We start from the raw sequence: 20,568 nt of genomic DNA, 5'->3' as shown, positions 1-20,568 counted from the left end.
TTTAAACTCCTCCCATGTTAACGCTTCCAAGCGTGCAGGATTCATAGTTCTTTGCCGAGTCTCCCACCAGTAATCGGCATCACCTGATAGTTGAAAGGTGGCGCAAGCAATGCGCTCCCTATCTGTGCACTCCATGACCCTGAAAATACGCTCGAGGCCGCGTATCCACTCTTCGGCTTTTGAGGGATCTCCCTGTCCATCGAATTTAGGGGGATTCTGCCTGGAGAACGTAACTATGAATCTTTCTTGCTGAGGCGGGGGTGGAGGTGGTGGTGGAGGTGGTGCCTCAGCGTTGGGTCCTTGTCGTGGGTGGCGTCCACGTCTTGGCGGCATTCTGATTCAATATCCATAAAGTGTTACTACAAATATCATCCACAATTACCACCTTCTCAAAAATTTCTCAAAAGAAAAACTTCGTGTGGTTCAAGATACAACACATAGGATATAAATCAAATCCAAATCCTCATTAAAAGAAAGAAGGTTAAACGTTGTTTCACAAGAGCAGTTCACACTAAAAGCAAAAACTAAAAAGACATCGAACTATTTTATTTCTAGACTACGACTCGATCATCTTCATCCATAGGCCCTTCCTCCGGATCTTCGTCATCCTCCTCCTCGGAATTCCCTTGCGGAGCCACCTCGGGTTCCTCCTCGGGATCCTCTTCGGTTTCCTCCTCATAGTTATCTTCAAACCCTTGCTCACCCTCGTACATACTCACGTACTTGTCCTGATACACGATCCTCTCTTGCACATCCTGTGGGGGCTGCTCCTCTCGAGAGTCTACCAGTGCACAGTACACGGCCTTCCGAAAGCCAGCCATGTCGCCCACCATGTCATCGGTAACGGGCTCATGCCACGTGTACCTCCTCGCCGTTCTTTCAGCCCACTCCTTCCAGCTGTCAGGGAGCAATTCTATTAGCTTCTCAATGCCGTCAAGCTCTGTCACTCCGAACTCCTGAGCTGCCCTCCAGAGGGTGTCGAAGTGCGCTACGAACTCAATCAACGGTATGTGATCCTTCTTTCGATACACTCTATACTCTCTGAGCACCCTCTGTGCCCTAAGTCTATCACGATCACTCCGTCGCGGGGTTCGGAACATACGCGCCATCTATAGAAAAACAGAAACAATCGCCTCGCATATAAAAACAGGGTGCATAACCGAAGAAGAGAGAGATATGTGTATGCAGACGTATCACTGTTCTAATTCCAAGCCCGCTGGTGTTCAAAGGCCATAAGTCCTAATCTACTATAGGTCCAAGAAGCACTAGTGAAACCTCTCACGTCTAAGTTCAATCATTCAAAAGGCCAACACATTCACACGTAAAAGCTCACATCAACATTCACGTCATCACAGCATCACACATCAGCCACATGCTTTCATATAAATTCAACACACAATAACAGTTCATAACTCTCATAATTTCCAACTTTTCACATCACTTTGTACCCTTCCACATGCATCAATATTTACTTAAACTTTCCAAAAATCATTTTCAAAACCCAAAATCACAATTTCCTCCACTTCCATATACTTTCCAAAAATTCAAAATTTTCATTACCTCATTTCAGGTTGAGTGCGATGAGTCGGATGTTGAGCCAATGACACTTTTGAAAACTTACTCAAAACAGAAAAAGACTCTTGGATCCAGAGCAGAAAGAAAACCTAGGCTTTGATACCACTCTGTCACGCCCGCATTTCCTAAGGATAGGAAGTACGCTGGACCGCGACTAGGGGAGGAATAAAGAAGCGGGGAAGAAAGGGGAGAACAAGAATACTTGACCCGAAAACGTTTAATTAGAGGAAGTTCACTTCAAAACAATGTACTGTAGCGACATTTCTAAAGTTAAAGTAAACAGAGTTTAAATGAAAACATTGTATCGGATTACAAAGCAGCGGAACAGACCAAGAGATAGATAATGCCGGGTATGACGACACGACACCATCCAAAAGGCAAAGTAAAAACACAATTTTGACTTTAATTGCTCAACATCCGTCATCCCCATCGTCGCTCAACCTGCACATTAAGAAAACAACATGCAGGGCTGAGTACTTATTGCACTCAGTGGACACACGCCAAAATCATAGTTTGTCATGCCATAACAGTGTAACCTTGGGGTTTTAAGTGTAAAGAAAATAACCCAAGTACACTAAAACATATTTCATAAATTCGACTGCGCAGTCATTTTCAGATATTGCCACCCTTATTCCCACCATCATACACTATCTGATCCAACGGGTGACAAGGGGCGTGGCCACACCCCAGGTCAACTAGACCGGCCAACTTGCTCTCAGATGGCTCCCGATCTCGTGTACACTAGCCTGAGGGTTCGCAGCCCAACAGACCCGAATTCGATTAAACATATGTGGTAAACCACTTCAGATAGGTTTCAAAACAAAACAGTTGGCAAGACAAACAGTTCATCTCCATAAACATTTCCGGAACAGCGTCCGTATTAAAGATAACCCACAAAATAGTAGGGTAGAAAAGCCCACCTCAATTGCTTAGCTTTTAAATAGTTCCCTTCTTCAACCACAATTTCCTCGTAAAAGATCACCCTTTTGAAAGATAAATAAATATCATAATTAGAGTCAGGAAAGACGAGGTTTAAACGACAATGCATGATTCCTACGTGGATGACTTCAACATCTAGCACGTTACACGTACACACACTTAACAACATCTTATAAGTCAATCACACAAAAACACACGTCCGAAACACACCACGCACGCACCCGACACGCATACCACGCACCCACGACGCGCACACGACACACACCCGAAACACTCGTACTCCCGGTATACCCTCCTTGTGCAAACGGCTCACTTGGCTCGGAAAAGGTTAGGAAAAGGCTCGGTGTCTCGGCCTGTCTCGGCACCTCGGCCGACCGTCTCGGCTGCCTGGCTCGGCACCTCGGCCGACCGTCTCGGCCGCCTGGCTCGGCACCTCGGCCGACCGTCTCGGCCGCCTGGCTCGGCACATGTCTCGGCGTCTGGCTCGGCCCTGGCTCGGCACCCGTCTCGGCACCTCTCTCGGCACTGGCTCGGCACCTGTCTCGGCATCTGGCTCGGCATCTGGCTCGGCGTCTCGGCCGCTGGCCCGATCAAGTGCACACCAGTTTTCCCCCAACCAACGATTCTCAAACCTTATACGACATTCACAACACACATTCTACATCCCAAAACACACCCGAAAACATGAGATCAACCCTCCAAAACTCTCCACAACACCACCCTAGGCCAAACCCTAAAACTCTCGGCCAACACACACAAAACACTCGAACCAAACGCTGATTCCTCCGAGCCATCCCTTGGCCAAACACACCCACATACATCATAATATCAAAACACCTAGATTCACACCCATTGCACAAAAACACATCACCCAGAAACGTACATCTCGCAGAACTGCGCAGTTTACTTACAAAAATCATTATAAAATCATCCGACTTCCAATGAAGCTGAAATTTACACACCACATAGAAGACACACCCAAGTTTACACAGTTAAAATTTCGTACCAAAAGGAGATCGTTTGATCAGTCAAAAAGGGGTCGGAACCCACTGTCAGTCACCACCGAAAACATACTCAACATAAACACATGATCACAAAACCTATTCAGCATTTAAAACATTCAAAACGTCCTAAATGCATGTGGTTCGGGTATGGAAATAGGGTTTTGGACTACCTTCTCGAAGAGTTCAAATGTAGTTCGAAAGCCTTCCCTACTCCGACTCCAAATCGGTACGCGAGAGTGTGATACCTTGATGAATTCAAGAAATCAATGAGAGGGAGTGAGTGGGGGAAAGGTGAGAACCGAGAGGGAGGAAGAGAGAGAGAGACCTTACCGGTGTTGAGAACAAAAGCGAGAGGGAGATGAGAGAAACCGATGAGTGATTGGAAAGGAGATAATGTATCGGTTATGTGGGAGTGGGGAGGTTGAGAAAAAAGTGGGGTGAGGGGGAGGGGTTTCGAAAATAGGGAGAGAGAGGTTTAATTTGTTAATTAGGATTTTAATTCATAGCTTAATTAATTATTTCAATTACATGTTGCTTAGGTAAATAAAATCATATCCACAACAAGATATTCACAAAAAGAAACATCCCTTAATAAAAACAATATTCAAAATATTTTTTTTTTCGGATATTACAACAGATTCTTCCAAAACAGGGGTTTCCCCCTCAGAAACACTAACATCAGCAACATAAACTCTTACTTCCTCAGACGGGTTCAGAACAACTTTCTCAACATATTCCTCACTAGCAAGTACGGGCTTCACCCCCTCAGTTGCAGAGTTTAATCTTGGTTCGCACATAGCCAACAATTCCAACCCTGTGACCAAATCTGAGTCGTCTTCACGATTCCCTGCGGTGGTTGGTTCCGGGCTAGGGGTCGTGGATTCTTGAATGTCCTCCGGTTGTGTGGTGGTCTCCGGAGCAACTGTCTCCTCTGGTACGGCAGTGGGTTCCGGAATGGCGATGGCTTCTTGAACGGTTTCAGGTTCGGCGACGGGTTCTGAGACGGTCTCCGGTTGTGGTACACTAGAAGACGGAGCAGCTTGTACGGATTTACCCATTGCGGTTGCAAACATGGCGAATGCCTCCATCGCCTTCTCCGCACCCCCAAATTTCTGGAATAGCTCGGCCATAAACGCCGCCGCCCCAGAGTTGGCGGACCCTGAGGTGCTTCCGGTTCCTTGTTTGTTTTCCATGGATGTTGTTTTGGGGAATTTTTGTAAAGAATTTGGGGCAGAATTAGCAAATTAGGGTTAGAGAGAGTAAAAGGGGAGAGGAAATTGGGGATTTTTGTGTTTGTGAATATTGGAGAGAGAATAAGTAACGAGAAATAAAAAGGCAAAACGATTATAGTGTAGGAATGAGAGAGGACGTTTTGGCAGGCGGTTGCAGGTGATGACGCTTGCGACCGTACGCCTCCCCATAAAGTGCCTTTTGAAATCCGAACCGGTGCCAACTCCCTCCAAAATTTTTACTCCACAACTCCTTACCCTTGTGAATTCCTTCTGCAAAATCACACTTAGAGAAAAACATTAAACTAAAAATTGAAACGCCAGACTCCCCGGGTCTAGGGTATGACAGTATCAAAAACATTCCTTAAGGAGTTTGGTATTTCGAAAATATTTTTGGAAGATTATTTTTTTCTGATTTGTTTGGGTTTTTCTTGATTTAAAGAAGGCGATTGAATATTTACAATTTATGTTCAAGTGTTCTCAAGATTCCCTAGGTCAGGTCATGCTAAAACTTCTTGGATGCTGGACCTAGGAAATTTCTAAGAACACTCACTTCCCAGATCTATTAGGCGATATCATGGAGTGCGCGTAGTGGCATTTCGTCCACTACACACATCTCCGAGCTATCCCTAAATACCTTTACCCTATGACCGTTAACAAGAAAAGGAGTAGAGTTTGAAGAACTTCCCTGGATTTCTACAGCTCCATTTGCACGCAGACTCACAACAGTGTATGGCCCAATCCATTTGGACTTTAACTTACCAGGCATTAGCTTGAGCCGGGATTGGAATAGAAGAACCTTCTGCCCGACTTGCAATTCCTTGACCCGGAGGTTCTTGTCATGCCAGAGTCTCGTTTTCTCTTTGTACCACATCGCCGATTCATATGACTCCAGCCTTAGCTCCTCCAACTCCTGCAGCTGCAATTTCCTCTCTTCCTCGCAGGATTCGGGTCTCATGTTTATCTCCTTGACCGCCCAATATGCTCGGTGTTCTACTCCCACGGGCAAGTGACACATTTTGCCGAACACAAGCCTATATGGTGACATCCCAATAGGCGTCTTGTATGTCGTCCGGTAAGCCCATAGTGCGTCTCCAAGCCTCTTACTCCAGTCTTTCCTGGACGGATTAACCGTCTTTTCCAGTATCGCCTTTATTTCTCTGTTGGATATTTCCGCCTGGCCGTTGGATTGATGATGATAAGGTGTAGACAGTCTGTGGTGGACACCATATTTTCTCATCAGAGCTTCAATAGTCCGGTTGCGGAAGTGCGTCCCATTGTCAGATATTATAGCTCTGGGCACTCCGTACCTGTTGAAAATGTTAGCTCTAAGAAACTTTGCTACCTCCTTAGCTTCACACGAGGTGGTTGCTTTTGCCTCTATCCACTTTGACACATAATCCACTGCCACAAGTATGTAAGTGTTCCTGTATGAAGATGGAAATGGACCCATGAAGTCCATCCCCCAAACATCGAAGATCTCACACACAATCACTGGAACTTGCGGCATCTCATCCCTCCTGGATATTCCCCCGGTCTGTTGACACCTCTCACAATTCTGACAAAATTCGAACGCATCCCTATGCAATGTAGGCCAGTAAAAACCACTGTCTAACACCTTCCTTGCGGTCTTCCTAGGTCCAAAGTGACCTCCACAAGCTAGGGCATGACAATGATTCAGCACATCCCTCTGTTCCCACTCCGGGATACACCTCCGGATTACTTGGTCGGCTCCCATTCGCCACAAATACGGGTCATCCCAGAAATAGTACTTGGCCTCGCTCTTCAATTTCATCTTCTGGGCCCGGGAGATTACTTGCGAACTGGGCACTTCTCCAGTGACTAAGTAATTCGCCAGGTCTGCGAACCATGGCTCAGCGTTTTGATGGCATTTCCCTTTTTCGGCATCCCCTGGACCTGTTAACTCCATAACCTCCTCCCAGCTGATAGGTCGAGGAATGTTTTTCACGTAGTACAAATGTTCCTCAGGGAATGTGTCCGGTATTGCTTCCTCGGTCTCTCCTTGAAATATCCTGCTCAGATGATCGGCTACTTTATTTTCAGTTCCCTTTTTATCTCTAACTTCCCAATCGAATTCTTGCAAAAGCAACACCCAACGGATTAATCTCGGCTTGGATTCTTTCTTCGCCAGCAAGTACTTTATTGCAGCGTGATCAGTGAAGACTATCACCCTCGACCCAAGCAAATATGGTCGGAATTTTTCAAAAGAGTACACGACTGCCAACATTTCTTTCTCCGTGGTGTCATAGTTTTTCTGGGCCTGGTTGAGCGTTTTTGATGCATAGAAAATTACGTAACTTTTTCCGTCAACTCTTTGACCTAGCACCGCCCCTACTGCATAGTCACTCGCGTCGCACATTATTTCAAATGGCAAACTCCAATCGGGTGCTCGGATAATGGGAGCCGATACTAGTCTATCTTTCAGTAGTTGAAAAGCCTTTATGCACTCCTCATTGAAAACAAACTCAACATCATTGTGCAGCAAATGAGTGAGTGGCTGAGCAATCTTCGCAAAATCCTTTATGAATCTTCTATAAAATCCTGCGTGCCCTAGGAATCCTCTTACCTCCTTCTGGTTCGTCGGGTAAGGCAGTTTTGATATCACCTCAATCTTTGCCTGGTCTACCTGTATACCTTTTTCCGAGACTACGTGCCCTAGGACAATTCCCTCAGGGACCATAAAGTGGCATTTCTCGAAGTTCAAAACCAAATGTTTTTCCTGGCACCTTCTCAATACTCTATCCAAACTAGCCAAACATGAGTCAAATGAATTCCCGTACACAGTGAAGTCGTCCATAAAAATCTCGATGCAGTCCTCCAAAAGATCCGAGAAGATACTCATCATACACCGCTGAAAAGTGCCTGGCGCATTGCACAGGCCAAACGACATCCTCCTGTAAGCATACGTGCCGAAAGGACACGTGAAAGTTGTCTTCTCCTGGTCCTCGGGATCCACATAGATTTGAAAATACCCACTATACCCGTCTAGGAAACAGAAATATTGTTTGCCCGCCAGCCTTTCCAGCATCTGGTCAATGAAAGGTAGAGGGAAATGGTCTTTCTTGGTCGCTTCATTTAACTTCCTATAATCGATGCACATCCTCCACCCAGTGACTAGTCTGGTGGGCACCAATTCATTCTTGTCGTTCTTGACCACCTGTATTCCTGACTTCTTGGGTACCATATGGACTGGACTCACCCATTCACTGTCTGGTATGGAATAAATGATTCCTAGGGAGAGTAGTTTCAATACTTCCTTCAGCACTTCCTCCCTCATGTTAGGATTCAATTTGCGTTGAGGATCTCTGCAGGCTTTTGCTCCTTCCTCTAAACGGATGTGATGCATGCACAAATCTGGACTAATTCCTATCAGGTCAGAGAGTGTCCACCCAATAGCCTTCTTGTTTCTTCGGATTACCTTCAGCAGTTCCTCTTCTTGTCCTTCGGTCAAGCTGCTGTTGATAATAACAGGGAAAGTATCGTTCTTCTCTATATAAGCATACTTTAGGCCAGGGGGAAGTGTTTTCAGCTCTTTCTTGGGAACATCTTTTTCCTGGGGCAAGGGATTTTTCTCTGTTTCTTCCGTAGTCATTCCCTTCCTCGACCCAGCAGAACCTTCCACACTCGCCACATACGGTGTCTTTCTTGACCTAACTAGTTCCGGATTTGCACAGAATTCCAGAATTGCTTCAGCTAACTCCTCATCAGATAACTCACTTGTGTTCATTGCTTGACACCAACTGGCTACCTCTCTATCAATGGCATGACTCATCTCGGAGTTCTCAATCTGTTCCTGCATTAATTCCGTCTCAAGGTATTCCTGGACCAAAGGGTTAATAACATCTATAGCATGCAGTTTTTCAACGTCAAGAGGTTTCTTCATTGCCTCATCTATACTGAATGTATATTTCTCCCCATTATAATCAAGGCAAATTGTTCCATCAAAAACATCAATGATAGTTTTAGCGGTACGTAGGAAAGGTCTCCCTAAAAGTACTCCGCCCGACTCAGCAGACTCATTATCACTCATCTTAATCACATGGAAATCAGCAGGGTACAAGAAGTCATGTACCCTGACTATCACATTCTCAAGCACCCCTTCAGGACAGATGCATGACCTATCCGCCAATTGAATCACAACTTTCGTATCTACCATGCCTACCCCAACTAACTTCTTGTATATGGAAAGTGGTAACACGTTTATCGACGCACCTAAATCACACATAGCATGCTCGATTTTCACGTCACCAATAGAGATGGGTAAGGTGAACATACCTGGGTCATTGCATTTTGAAGGCATCTTCCTCTTCTGAATTACTGCGGAGACATTCTCGCCTATCAGAATTTTCCCACTGGGCCTAGCCTTCCCAGCTATAAATTCCTTGATGAACTTGCTAAAGACTGGCATCTTCAGGGCCTGTAAAAATGGCAGATTGATTTCCATCTTCCCAAAAATGTCCATGAAGTCTACCTGTTCTTCCTTCTGTTTCTTGGCTTCCCCCCGACTTGGAAAAGGTTTCAGTCGCTTCCCTGCTCCGGTAGAACTTTCAGCTGATAACTCTCCAGTTTCTTTTCCCACTGCCTCATCTTCCAAGTCCGGCTCTGGGTCGAGGAAGAATGGTTCGGTCGGTCTAGGCAATTGTTTCTCCAAATCTTTTTCCTCAAGATCATCCTTGACCAAGGGACTTCCTCCCTCCAAGTGTCTGGGTCTGGGAGTTGTATCCTCTTTCTTCTTGCCTTCCTTAGGATCTGTCCCCTCCTTTGTTCTCACCACCGGTCCCTCGTATCCTTTCCCGGACCTCAAGGTAATCTGACTTATATTAGCTCTATCAGGTGGCCTTACTGAGGCCGGAATTTTTCCTTCGTTTCCCCGCATGTCACTCAAAGAAGTGGCTATTTGGGACAATTGCTTAGCCAGCATATCCATGGCTGCCTTCTATTCTTGCTGAGCGTCTTGAAGCTTGTGCACTACGTCATTGTTCGATTGCAGGTTGTTTTGCATATGTTGCTGAGAACTGACGAGGTCGTGCACTATATCATCGATACTTTTTGGTGGTTTCGGGGGCTGACTGGGCCCTGGCCCTATACTCAGAGTTGGTCCACTCACTTGATTCTGACGAGCGTTTCCTTGACCGCCTGAAGAGTTATTGTATTGATTTCCTTGGCCCTGGTAATTGTTCTGAAAATTCCTTTGGTGTGGTGGTACATAAGAGTTCCCCTGATTGCTCTGATTTCTGTTTCCCCAGTTTGGGTGGTCTCCTTGGTTACGATTGATCCAGTTGTCCTGCCCTTCTTGATTCCTTTTTGACCAGTTACCTTGTCTTTCGGGCTGAGGTGCAAACTGCTGACTTTGTTGTGGTGCCAGCTGATTCTGTTCATTGTCAGTCCATCTGAAATTTGGATGGTTTCTCCAAGGCGCATCTCTCTGTCTCCCTGGATTCCAGCTCCCATCGGGATTCCAACTTCCCATTGCATTGACCTGGGCCTGATAATCTCCTTCCTGGGTCCCGTAATATTGTTGCATTTGATTATCTCCTGGACCAGGAGATTTCTCCTTCCCTTGTGAAGCCAGTGGAATCGTCTTTTCAATCGCGTTCAAAAGAGCCTTCTCGAGCCTATCAATCCTTGCTTCGACTTTTTCATCTTCTTGTTCTCTCACAGCATGCACCGATCCTCTTTTCACTGCATTCCTAGGGTTATCGTACGCCTTCTTAGCGTCAATCAACTTCCCTAGGATCTCTCTTGCCTCACTTCCCCTTTTTCTTGTGAAATTTCCCCCACTCGAGGAGTTCATTAAGTCCTTTGACTCGGGAGTTGCTCCTTCGTAAAACAGAGAGTAGGTCTCTGCCTCTATCATTCGGTGATTCGGGCATGCATCCAACAACCCCTTAAATCTCGACCAATACTGACTCAACGATTCATCGTAATCTTGCTTACACTCTAGTATTTCTTTCTTAAGTGCATTCGTCTTGTTGGATGGGAAGAAATAATCTAAGAATTCTAACTTGAAGTCCCTCCACGTGCGGATAGAATCCGGAGGCAACCTCAATAGCCACGTATTAGCTTCCCCCTTCAAGGTAAACGGAATCGCTCGTAGGCGATAATCCTCCTCTGTTGCATCATTCGGCCTCTTCTGAATACCACATAACTTACTGAATTCATTTAAGAACTCATACGGACACTCATTTCTACGCACAGAGAACGTCGGCAAGATGCCGAGTACGTTTGTCTTGATCTCGATAGTCCTCTGGCGTGGATTCATCACTATAGCTTGAGCTGGTTCTCCATCTAAATGGGCAGTGAGAGAGCCGATTTCTGGATCTGGGTCTACCACCTGCGCCATGACTACTTCCTCTTCTTCCCCTGTTTCTGACTCTGTTTCTGATTCGGGTGGTGATTCTGGATCTTCGCGTCCTGATGACGTCCAAGATTCGTCGCTAGTAAATTCACTCGGAAACGGGCCTCCCGTGGTGAACCCTGATCTGGTGGTCACAGTAGAGACTGTATCCTTAACTCGCCAATCAAACAGGCCGTGTTTCCACCCAGATGAGTTGCTCCAGTAGGTAGACCTTGAGCCTCTGCTCATAAACTGCAAACAAAAGAGAAAGAAAACAAATCAAAACTATTTACACCACAGACTCTGAACACTAACACTAAGCACGTCATCCATCCCCGGCAACGGCGCCATTTGAAGTGAGTTTGGGCCTGCCTCTCGACTCTAATGTCGAATGACTAGACTCAGGAGTAAGCAAGAGTGCACATATGAGAATTAATGCAAGGCTCGGTCCAGACACAACGCTCCTTAAATCCACTGGATCACTGGGTCCGGGAACTCAAGAGAACTACAGTGTTTTTGTCGTTGGACACACTCGACTCCCCTTCAAAAAATAAATCCCTCAACCCGAATACTATGAATTAGTATAGGGAAATGGGGTCGATCCCACAGAGATGGATTCGCAGGGTAGTGCTAAGAGACTATGGAAACAAACGGCTGCTGCCACGCAAAGGGGTTGAGATTTTAACTACCACTAGATCTAGGCAAGAAATGTAAACGCTAGACCTAGGACACAGAAAACTTACTGGAATCAGACATCAAATCCGAAAGACACAATCACTTCCTTGACTGAGTAAATAACTAACTGATTGAGACTAGGCAGAAAGAATAAAACAGCGGGGAACATGATTCCAATTATAGCAAGTACGGTAAAAAGCTGCAGATAACAGATCAGCTCCAGCTAGCTTCGCATGCAAAGTTCCTAACAGATTCAGAAACGCAAATGCAGAAAACAGAGCATACTCCCAGATTCGAACAGAATATAGAAATTGAGATGCCGGAAACTTGCTACGAATCGGAAATAAACCAGATCTACGTAAACTAGGCGGAATGAAATGAAAACACGTAAGCTAGGCATGAAATTTAAACACTCCTGCTCATAATCACGTCGGACGCTTAATCCACTCCGGATCCAAGCAATCCAAACTCAACAATCAACTAAATCAACTCCATAACTCCGATTCTAACAGATCTGCTCCGATCACCGCCAAATTCAATCAATCAAGAACAATCTGCAAACAAATCACAAACTCCAGCAAAACCCAACCTCCGATTCATCCAAAAACAGAACCATTCTTCAGATCCAAACGAAAAATATCAGCAAATAATCAGAAACCAACTGCAAAAAAAAATAAACAACTCCGACAATCCAACTCGAAATCAAGCGAACTCAACCAGCAAACCAGAAATGAACACAATAGACATAAGCGAAAGTAAAATCTGGAATAAAACAGGAAATATTGGTTAACAAAAGAAAACCGAGCTTTGAACAGCGAAGCTCGGCGGAATCAGTGTAAATAGCAACGAAAATGTAAATTGTTTCTTCGCCCTTGAACTAGGACGGTGTTACAACCCTCGAACCACTCTCGGAAAGCTAAAACGTGAACCCCAGCCAAGTGCTAACTGGAATCTCTCGCGAATTTGGAGTCAAGTGTGTGGAAAGGTGAATCGAGCAAGGGGCTGTTAGTGAGGCCTCCACCCGAGAAGGTCCCTCCAGCCTGCATGCTTCTCCCTTTTATAGATGCGGACATAGCCTTCTAGAGTTTTCGTAGAAATCCCTATTCTACCCTTCAACTCCGAGGCTTCCTCCGTCTAGCAATTTTCTTCCAATTGTTCACCCTTTCGCCAGTTTCCTAGGACCATGCAAGCGTCCTCTTCTTTTCCTGGATCTGGCGAAAAACTTCACATACCTGACTTAATTCAATGCGTTAGACCCAGTAATTTCATGAAATGAACCCCTAGACCGATGCATGAATTAGCCTTATCAATGTGCGGCGGCGGGTCTTTTTCGGCTTAATCTCGTGGTAGGCCTCGTTGACCTTTTCCCAGAAGCACTTCTGGGGTTGTTGATTCTCAACGATGGGATCGTACGAGACGCTGATTCAGGCGTTGTACACCACCAGCGTTTCTTTGGGGCCGTACGGATGTCGGCCTAGATCCTCCTCCTCCTCCTCCTCGTCCGCCTCGGCCTCCGCCCTGGAGCTTCCCCCGCTTCGGCCTCCTCCCCCGCCTCGGCCTTCTTCCGGAGTGGGTTGAACCGGATAATCCTCCCGAATCTGGGATAATCCCTGCGAACACCGCGGGGCGGAGGGACGGGCGTATGCATCAACATCAAAATTGGGTGGTTGGTACCCCCCAGAGTCGACAAACCCTGGATACCCGGCGTCGACTAACCGGAACCACCCAATGTGTTGTACATGCTCCCCTAGTCGCCGAACGCGTTGAGATCCCACCCGCCGGAACCGCCACCGTCGGAGTTTCCATCGCCGGACATTTTGTGATGAGATGTTAGATGAAAATTGGAGAGAAAATGAAGATGATTTGGGAATAATAGATGTGTAGTTTTGTGTGAAATGAAGATGAATTAGGAGTATTTATAGAGTAAAAAAATAAAAAATAAATAAATAAAGGAAAAACGGCTATTAACGGTAATATTACCGTTTCACATTATTTATTTATTTATTTTTTATTTAATTTGATTTTTTTTTAAATGAATTATTGCATCAGTGTGACGGTGCCTACTCGCGGGACGGCGAGTGGGCGTCACGCATGGCCTGGGAGCGCGCCACGTCGCCTCGGCGGGTGGCGAGCCGTTTCGCGTTTCGTCACGGCGGAACGGGACGGGTGACGGGCTGGGACGTGGCAACGCGTCACGCCACCGTCCCGTCCCTGAGTGACGGGATCCGGGCCACCCGCGTGACGCGTTGCGGGTGGCCTTAGAGCATCCACTATAGCATAGGCGCGCCTATAGCCCCGGAGGGGGCGACAGGCGCCTTATAGTGGGAGGGACGTCCGCCCCGGGGCGGACGGACTACCGGCATTTTCGGGGCGAGGACGAGGCGGTCGCGTATAGCCGCGCCTATAGGCGCGACGGTCTATAGTGGGGCGGCGGTCGGCGCGCCTATAGCCCCGTTCGATTTTTTTTTTCGAAAATTAACCCTATAAATATCACTTCTCCACCATCCAATTACACCATTTTCACACACTCTCCCTTCATTCACACTCTACACTTTCACTCTCTAAAAATGCACGGTGGAGACGACGAATCACCCAGCTCGCATGAATCGAGATATGACGGCAATGCTTCCCAGCCGTCGGGATATGGCGGCTATTCTTCTCAGCCGTCGGGATATGGCGGCTATCCTTCTCAGCCGTCGGGATATGGCGGCTCTCCGTCCCAGCCATGGTGTTGGAGTCAATCTCCCCCGCTGTGGGCATCGAGTCCAACTCCTCCACCATCTCAGCCGTGGAGGTCTTCTCCCATGCCCAAACCTTTGCCGAGGAATCTGAGCCGCTTGGCGTTTGGAGATTACAGACCAGCAGCTCTCCTTTCAATGACGCGGATCAAGACGCACTGGAGACCATTATGGGTCTGCTCAGTTCCGGCGTACCGGATACGGCCGTTGCGACAAGACTCAGGGGGTCCGATGGCGGCGGCCGTCTCAGTGGCTGTGGCGGCTCGGGCAGCGACGTCGGCTCTGGTGGTGGCGGTTCGGGCAGCAGCTCTGTGGAAGCCGGAAACAGACGGGGTGTCCACTACACCAAAGCGGAGTCCATTGCTGTGGCGAGGGCATGGGATGCCGCCACATCCGACCCCATAGTGGACACCGATCAGACCGAGGTGAGCTTTTGGAAGCGTGTCCTGTTGGCCTACAACGAGTTCAAACCTCGAGGCACCAGACCACGTGACGCGGAACAGCTCTGCAAGAAGTGGTCTAGGATTCTGCCGGCCACCAGGCGGTTCGCGGGCATATACCAGAACAACATGCTCCATGCTGAGAGTGGCCGAAGCGAAGTTGACGTGAAGGCACTGTCGATGGGCAAATACTGTTGGGGTTTTGGAGCCCCTTGCACAGCGGAAGACTTGTAAACAAATAAATCAGACGTAGGATCTATTTGACCGATTATGAGATTAATCTATTCACATGTTAACATAGAATTGCATACTAGAACGCAAATAATTCATGCTCATAGAATATAAATCCTAAACATGAATACTACGGTTTAGAGTTACCGATTTGATTCTTCAAAGAATCGTCGATTGCTCGCGCCTTCTCCACGATGATCTTCAATACTAGACCACGGATCTTCTGGCTGGTGTCCCGAACTGTATCTTAACATCAGGGTGGGCTGATCTTATCGAAACACTAGGACTCGAATAAAGAAGACAGAACTTTCTCACGGAGGAGAGCTGAAAATTTCGATCTCCTCTACTAATTAGAGAGGGACGAAAAATTTCATTATGAAATCAATTAATTTTCTGTCTCATTTATTCTCCTATTTATAATAGTTCATATTGGGCCTAGTCAGGGATCTATGGAAGGTTTTGGATATGGCCTCCCCCAATTAGCTTTTTACTAATTAAATTGAACCCACAATTTAATACAAGCTTATATTGGAATAATACGAGCAGCCACTACAGAAGTAATATTGACCTCCTCATCCAAACCTGAAATTACAAGTAATTCGGGTTTCCGCTTTGTTTATTATTTATTTCTCGCGCTTAAGATATAAATGTCCATTAATTAATTAAAGTCTGCTATGGACTTAATTAATTAACATCTTATTAATTCAAAGAGTGGACTTAGCAAGAAACACTTATTTATTATTCATGGAATAATTAAATTCCAACTGGCCAGTTTCCGAATAATAAAACCTTGTTCAAGCTCCTCTTGAGGACATTATGAAACGAGACTCACCTCGTGCACGATTCAACATAATAGCAATCCTAGCACCGCTAGATAATGATCACCACTACCCAATATACCTGGATCGTTGGGTGACGAAAAACCCGCACCTTTGGTAAGTCAAAGTAGTAGATACTCAATGCCGTATGCTCAATGCTAACGTATGTAGATTAAGAAATTAATTATCAAGACCTCGTCTTTCAGTAGATAGCATAAAGACTCGTCTTGCTGTTAGATCCATTCAGTGCTATATCACACCAGCGTTATCTTATTTCAATAAGGCTTAGAAATAATCGGACTGACATTTAAACCTTTCACGATAGGTAGTCAAAGCCTATCTAGGTTGTGAAATTCTTCTTTTCTTTTGCAAAGCATTGATTAGAACCGACTGTAGTACCTTAAAGTGAGCGCAGCCCACGACCAGTCTACTAAGCAAAAGACTTAGGCTTTGTTTACTTCTTATGCATTTAAATGTTTATAAAACATCTTATAAACGCACAAGCAAACACAATGTAATAATATATTGATTATATTCGTGCAAACTGCTCGAATGATACTGAATCGGGTCAAAAGTGGATTGTAGAGTTTTTCCGTACACAAACAAGATTCTATTCGTGCGAACTCGATTCTATTCGTGCGAACTCGCTCGAAACATGTTTTTCAGTATACTAAACCTAACAAATACAACATGGAGGGTTGGTCGAAGTTCACAATGTGGGAGGAATATCTAGTTCTTGAGGACTGCCCGAAATTCAAGGCCATCTGTGTGCAAGAGCAGGCTCTGGCGCCGAAGCGGACAAGACACAACATTGCTGGGGACTACAGCAGCGGCTCGCAATCGTTCGACCTGAACGACGAGCAAGCCGAAGAGTCCTCCGCTACACACTCTAGGCGCGCCCGCCCTCCGGGACAACATGCCTGTATCCGACGAGCTAGAGAAGCTGGAATTTCCTCCCGCCGATCGTCGGCCGCGTCTGGATCACGCACCCCGCAGCCTGCGCCTATACCGCCGCCAAGGGTCCCTATTGCCAGCGAGGTCTTGAGGGATAACGTATATGTGCAGTTGATGCAATAAATGCATGAAGTCTGCAGCAAATACGAGGCCGCAACCGACTCGTTCATCAAGGATATTTACTCCGACCTCATACGTCGGATCCAGCGCCGTCTAAGATTGGCTGATGAGGATCCTGGGGCAGCGGCGGCCGGCGGCAACGAGGGAGACGGAGAAGACGACGAGGAATCGGACTCCGCCACCGATTAGACAGTGGCGGCGTTTTTATTTGTATTTTGTTTTAAATATTCGTTGTATAATTTTACATTTGTCAATACAATGAATATTCAGTCTCAATTACCTCGTTTTATAATTATTTCAATTCAGCTGATTTTAAAACTAAACGAAAAAATTAAAATGAAAATTGGTTATAAAATTTCTGGGTTATTGGAAGTGTCTGCCTATAATGGCGGAAATAAAAATTTTAGACTATGGATAAAAAAATTAGAGCTGTGGAAAAAAAAGGGGCGGGGTTATTGGGGACTTCCGGACTATGCTCTTAGCATTAATTATTTATCAGTGTATTATTTTTGTAAAATGGGAAAAATAGGTAACCAAACAGAGTAGATAAATAAAAAATGATTTTCATGGTTTGATTGATCTTATCTCTCCCAGTAGTTCACAGCAAGCAGAAATGGGTGTGTCTTCTCTCTCGGTGGCAGTTGCCGCCCTTCCCACTTGTTCGCATTCTTTCTCTTCAAATAATTTCTCTGTTAATTGCTTCCCCTGTAACCTCAACTCCATCAGAACGTCCACAAAGCTCAAGCCCCTCTCCATCTCTAATCTTTCATCATCATCTTCTTCTTCTTCTTCTATACACTGCGCTTCCACTGCGTTCGACGGCGTAGAGTTCAATCAAGATGAAGATGAGCCATTGAAAGGTGCTCTGGGATCCGTATCCGAAGCCGAGGACTATAATGGCGCCCTACAAATTGCAGACGCTGGGAGGCTCTATGTTGGGAATTTGCCCTTTTCGATGACGTCTGCGCAATTGACTGAGATTTTCGCTGAAGCTGGCAGTGTTGTTTCCGCCGAGGTGTGAATTGCTGATTGATTGATCTGAATTTTGAAGAATTGGTGGAATTGAATTGTGATTTTTTTTTCATTTGTCAATTTAGGAATGTGATATTGTTGCCACATGATTGGTTTAGCTTAATTATTGTTAATATACTGAATTTGGTTTTGTAGATTGTGTATGATAGAGTTACAGACAGGAGCAGGGGATTTGCATTTGTTACTATGGGGAGTGTTGAAGAAGCCAAGGAGGCAATCAGATTGTTTGATGGAGCTGTAAGTATATGCTCACTCAATTTCTGCTTTTGTTCAATCCAATTTCTCTTGTAAAGTTCTACTATTAAAATAGAGGGAAATCTGCTCTTACTGAATTAAATTGTGTGTATAACTGAACTACCAAGTGAATTGCTAAGTGAATGTGAGATTTAGGCTACAGTTCTAATTCTGCATACTTTTTGGCACTTTCTGTAACTTGGCAAATAAGCATATGCAAGGTCCAGTACATGCTAAATCTGCTGGCAATTTATATCACAAACTGCCATTAAACATGACTTGCAGAATTTATAAGGGAGTACAAACATTTTAAATTTTGGGAAAACTAGACAAAAGATTGTAGAAAGCTGAAGTGGTGCGTTCACCTCATTCTTATTGTTTGCCTACATGAGTTGGTATTGTACTAGGGTGACTAAGCTCACTGCCAAGTTTCCTGCTTTCGGTGATTTTCAGCAAATTGGAGGTCGTACTTCGAAGGTGAACTTTCCTGAGGTGCCAAGAGGCGGTGAAAGGGAAGCAATTAGCCCAAAGATACGAAGCAGCTATCAAGGGTATGTGGACAGCCCTTTCAAAATATATGCAGGCAATCTGAGCTGGAGCCTCACGTCTCAAGCCCTACGAGACGCATTTTCTGATCAGCCAGGATACCTGAGCGCCAAGATCATCTACGATAGGGACTCTGGAAGGTCACGTGGCTTTGGATTCATTACTTTCTCCTCTGCAGAAGAAGTGGAATCTGCATTGACTGCCATGAATGGAGTGGTAAGAAACTCGATCACTTTATCTGTTTGGAAACCTTTTTTCCGATCATCCTTGCTTGACTCGTCGTTGCCTCTCAATTTGACGTGAGCAGGAACTGGAAGGCCGGCCATTTAGGTTAAATCTGGCAGAGCAGAGAGCTGCTGCTGCATCTCCCCCGGAGGTTGAGAACACATCGGAAAATAGTGAGTTGGTTTCAAGTGCCAGTCCTTGACTGGGAATTCGAAGCATAATTCCTTGAGACATTCTTGCTGTGGAATTGTTCAAGTGATATAATAATGGCAGCAGATGTAAGTAGATATATATTGGGATCTACAGTGTAAGTTTTGGATACAATAGATGAGGCATAAATGCACCTTTATTAATGAAGCTCTTGAGACCATTACCTGTAATTTATAATTTGCTTCCTTTTGAAGCTTCAACGGTGACTTAAAAAGTTAAAATCATGAAACGCAGAAGAAACTTGACCCTATTATTACATTGTTTATTGAAGATGAAGAAGTGTGAATTTGTTAACTGTGTATGATAAAGCAAAGACACTACAAGAAAGTTCCTTAAAAACAATTCATTTACCTATAAATAATAAAAATATAATTAAAATCAATCTTCAAAATTTAAGCATATTATATATGGAGAATGAATACAAAAATTGGAAACAATTCTCTCAACGAAAATCAATAAAGGATACAAATGAAAATAGATCCATTAGGTCGTAGAAAAAGGAAGAAAGTTATGGCGTAGAACAGTGTGACTATACAGTATACACTGTATGAAAAAGTGAAGAATTGTGATGCTATGTTTTGTGTAACAAGAAAGAGAATTAAAAAAAGTATAATAAAAATGTCAATGTTAGATATAGAATGTCCAAAATAGAGTTTAAATATTTATTTTATGAATAAAGATAAATATACATAAATTATACTACATGTGCATAATATTCTTAATTTTTAGATTTAATTGAATTTTATTAAAGTTAGGTTTTGTTATTTGTTATATTATTATGTAGCAATAAGAAAGAAATGATATAGAAACTTTATTTCAAACTATAACATGATTTCAAGCTTGATTCAAATTAATTATACAATATTTAGTGTATAAAAAATCATTTTTTCTTAAATATGCAAATATTTAAATTAAAATTTTAATTTTTTTAAAACTTGTTGCTAAATACTTAGTACTCCATGAAATTTATTTTAAATCAATTAATATTTGTAAATCAATTTCCAATATAAAATGTTAAAAAAGTTCGATTATGTATGTACAATTATGTACATTTATCACTATCCTTATTTTATTTATCTAAGATACTACCAAACATCAACTAATATTAATTTATTCAGACAAAACTAAATAATTAATCTAATTTATTAACTAATGATAAACCTCAATTCAACTACCAAATAGGGCCTTAAAAGTATTGTTAAGAGATCATTAGAGTCGTCTTATTTAGGAGAAAAACTTA

At 44.4% G+C, this 20,568-nt stretch overlaps 1 protein-coding gene across 1 annotated transcript; it reads left to right on the top strand.

Annotated features, from left to right (window-relative positions):
* Nucleotides 1-17,637: 17,637 nt before the first annotated feature.
* Nucleotides 17,638-19,475, top strand: LOC121764264 (33 kDa ribonucleoprotein, chloroplastic-like). The gene is made up of 4 exons (XM_042160316.1): nt 17,638-18,096; nt 18,249-18,350; nt 18,801-19,109; nt 19,201-19,475. The coding sequence occupies exons 1-4, from the start codon at nt 17,695-17,697 to the stop codon at nt 19,318-19,320; spliced, it is 933 nt and encodes a 310-aa protein (XP_042016250.1). The 5' UTR covers nt 17,638-17,694; the 3' UTR covers nt 19,321-19,475.
* Nucleotides 19,476-20,568: the final 1,093 nt, after the last annotated feature.

Source organism: Salvia splendens, chromosome 2 (assembly GCF_004379255.2).
Source record: "Salvia splendens isolate huo1 chromosome 2, SspV2, whole genome shotgun sequence".
NCBI classification, from domain to species: domain Eukaryota; kingdom Viridiplantae; phylum Streptophyta; class Magnoliopsida; order Lamiales; family Lamiaceae; genus Salvia; species Salvia splendens.
This window is presented reverse-complemented; position numbering and strand designations above follow the sequence as displayed.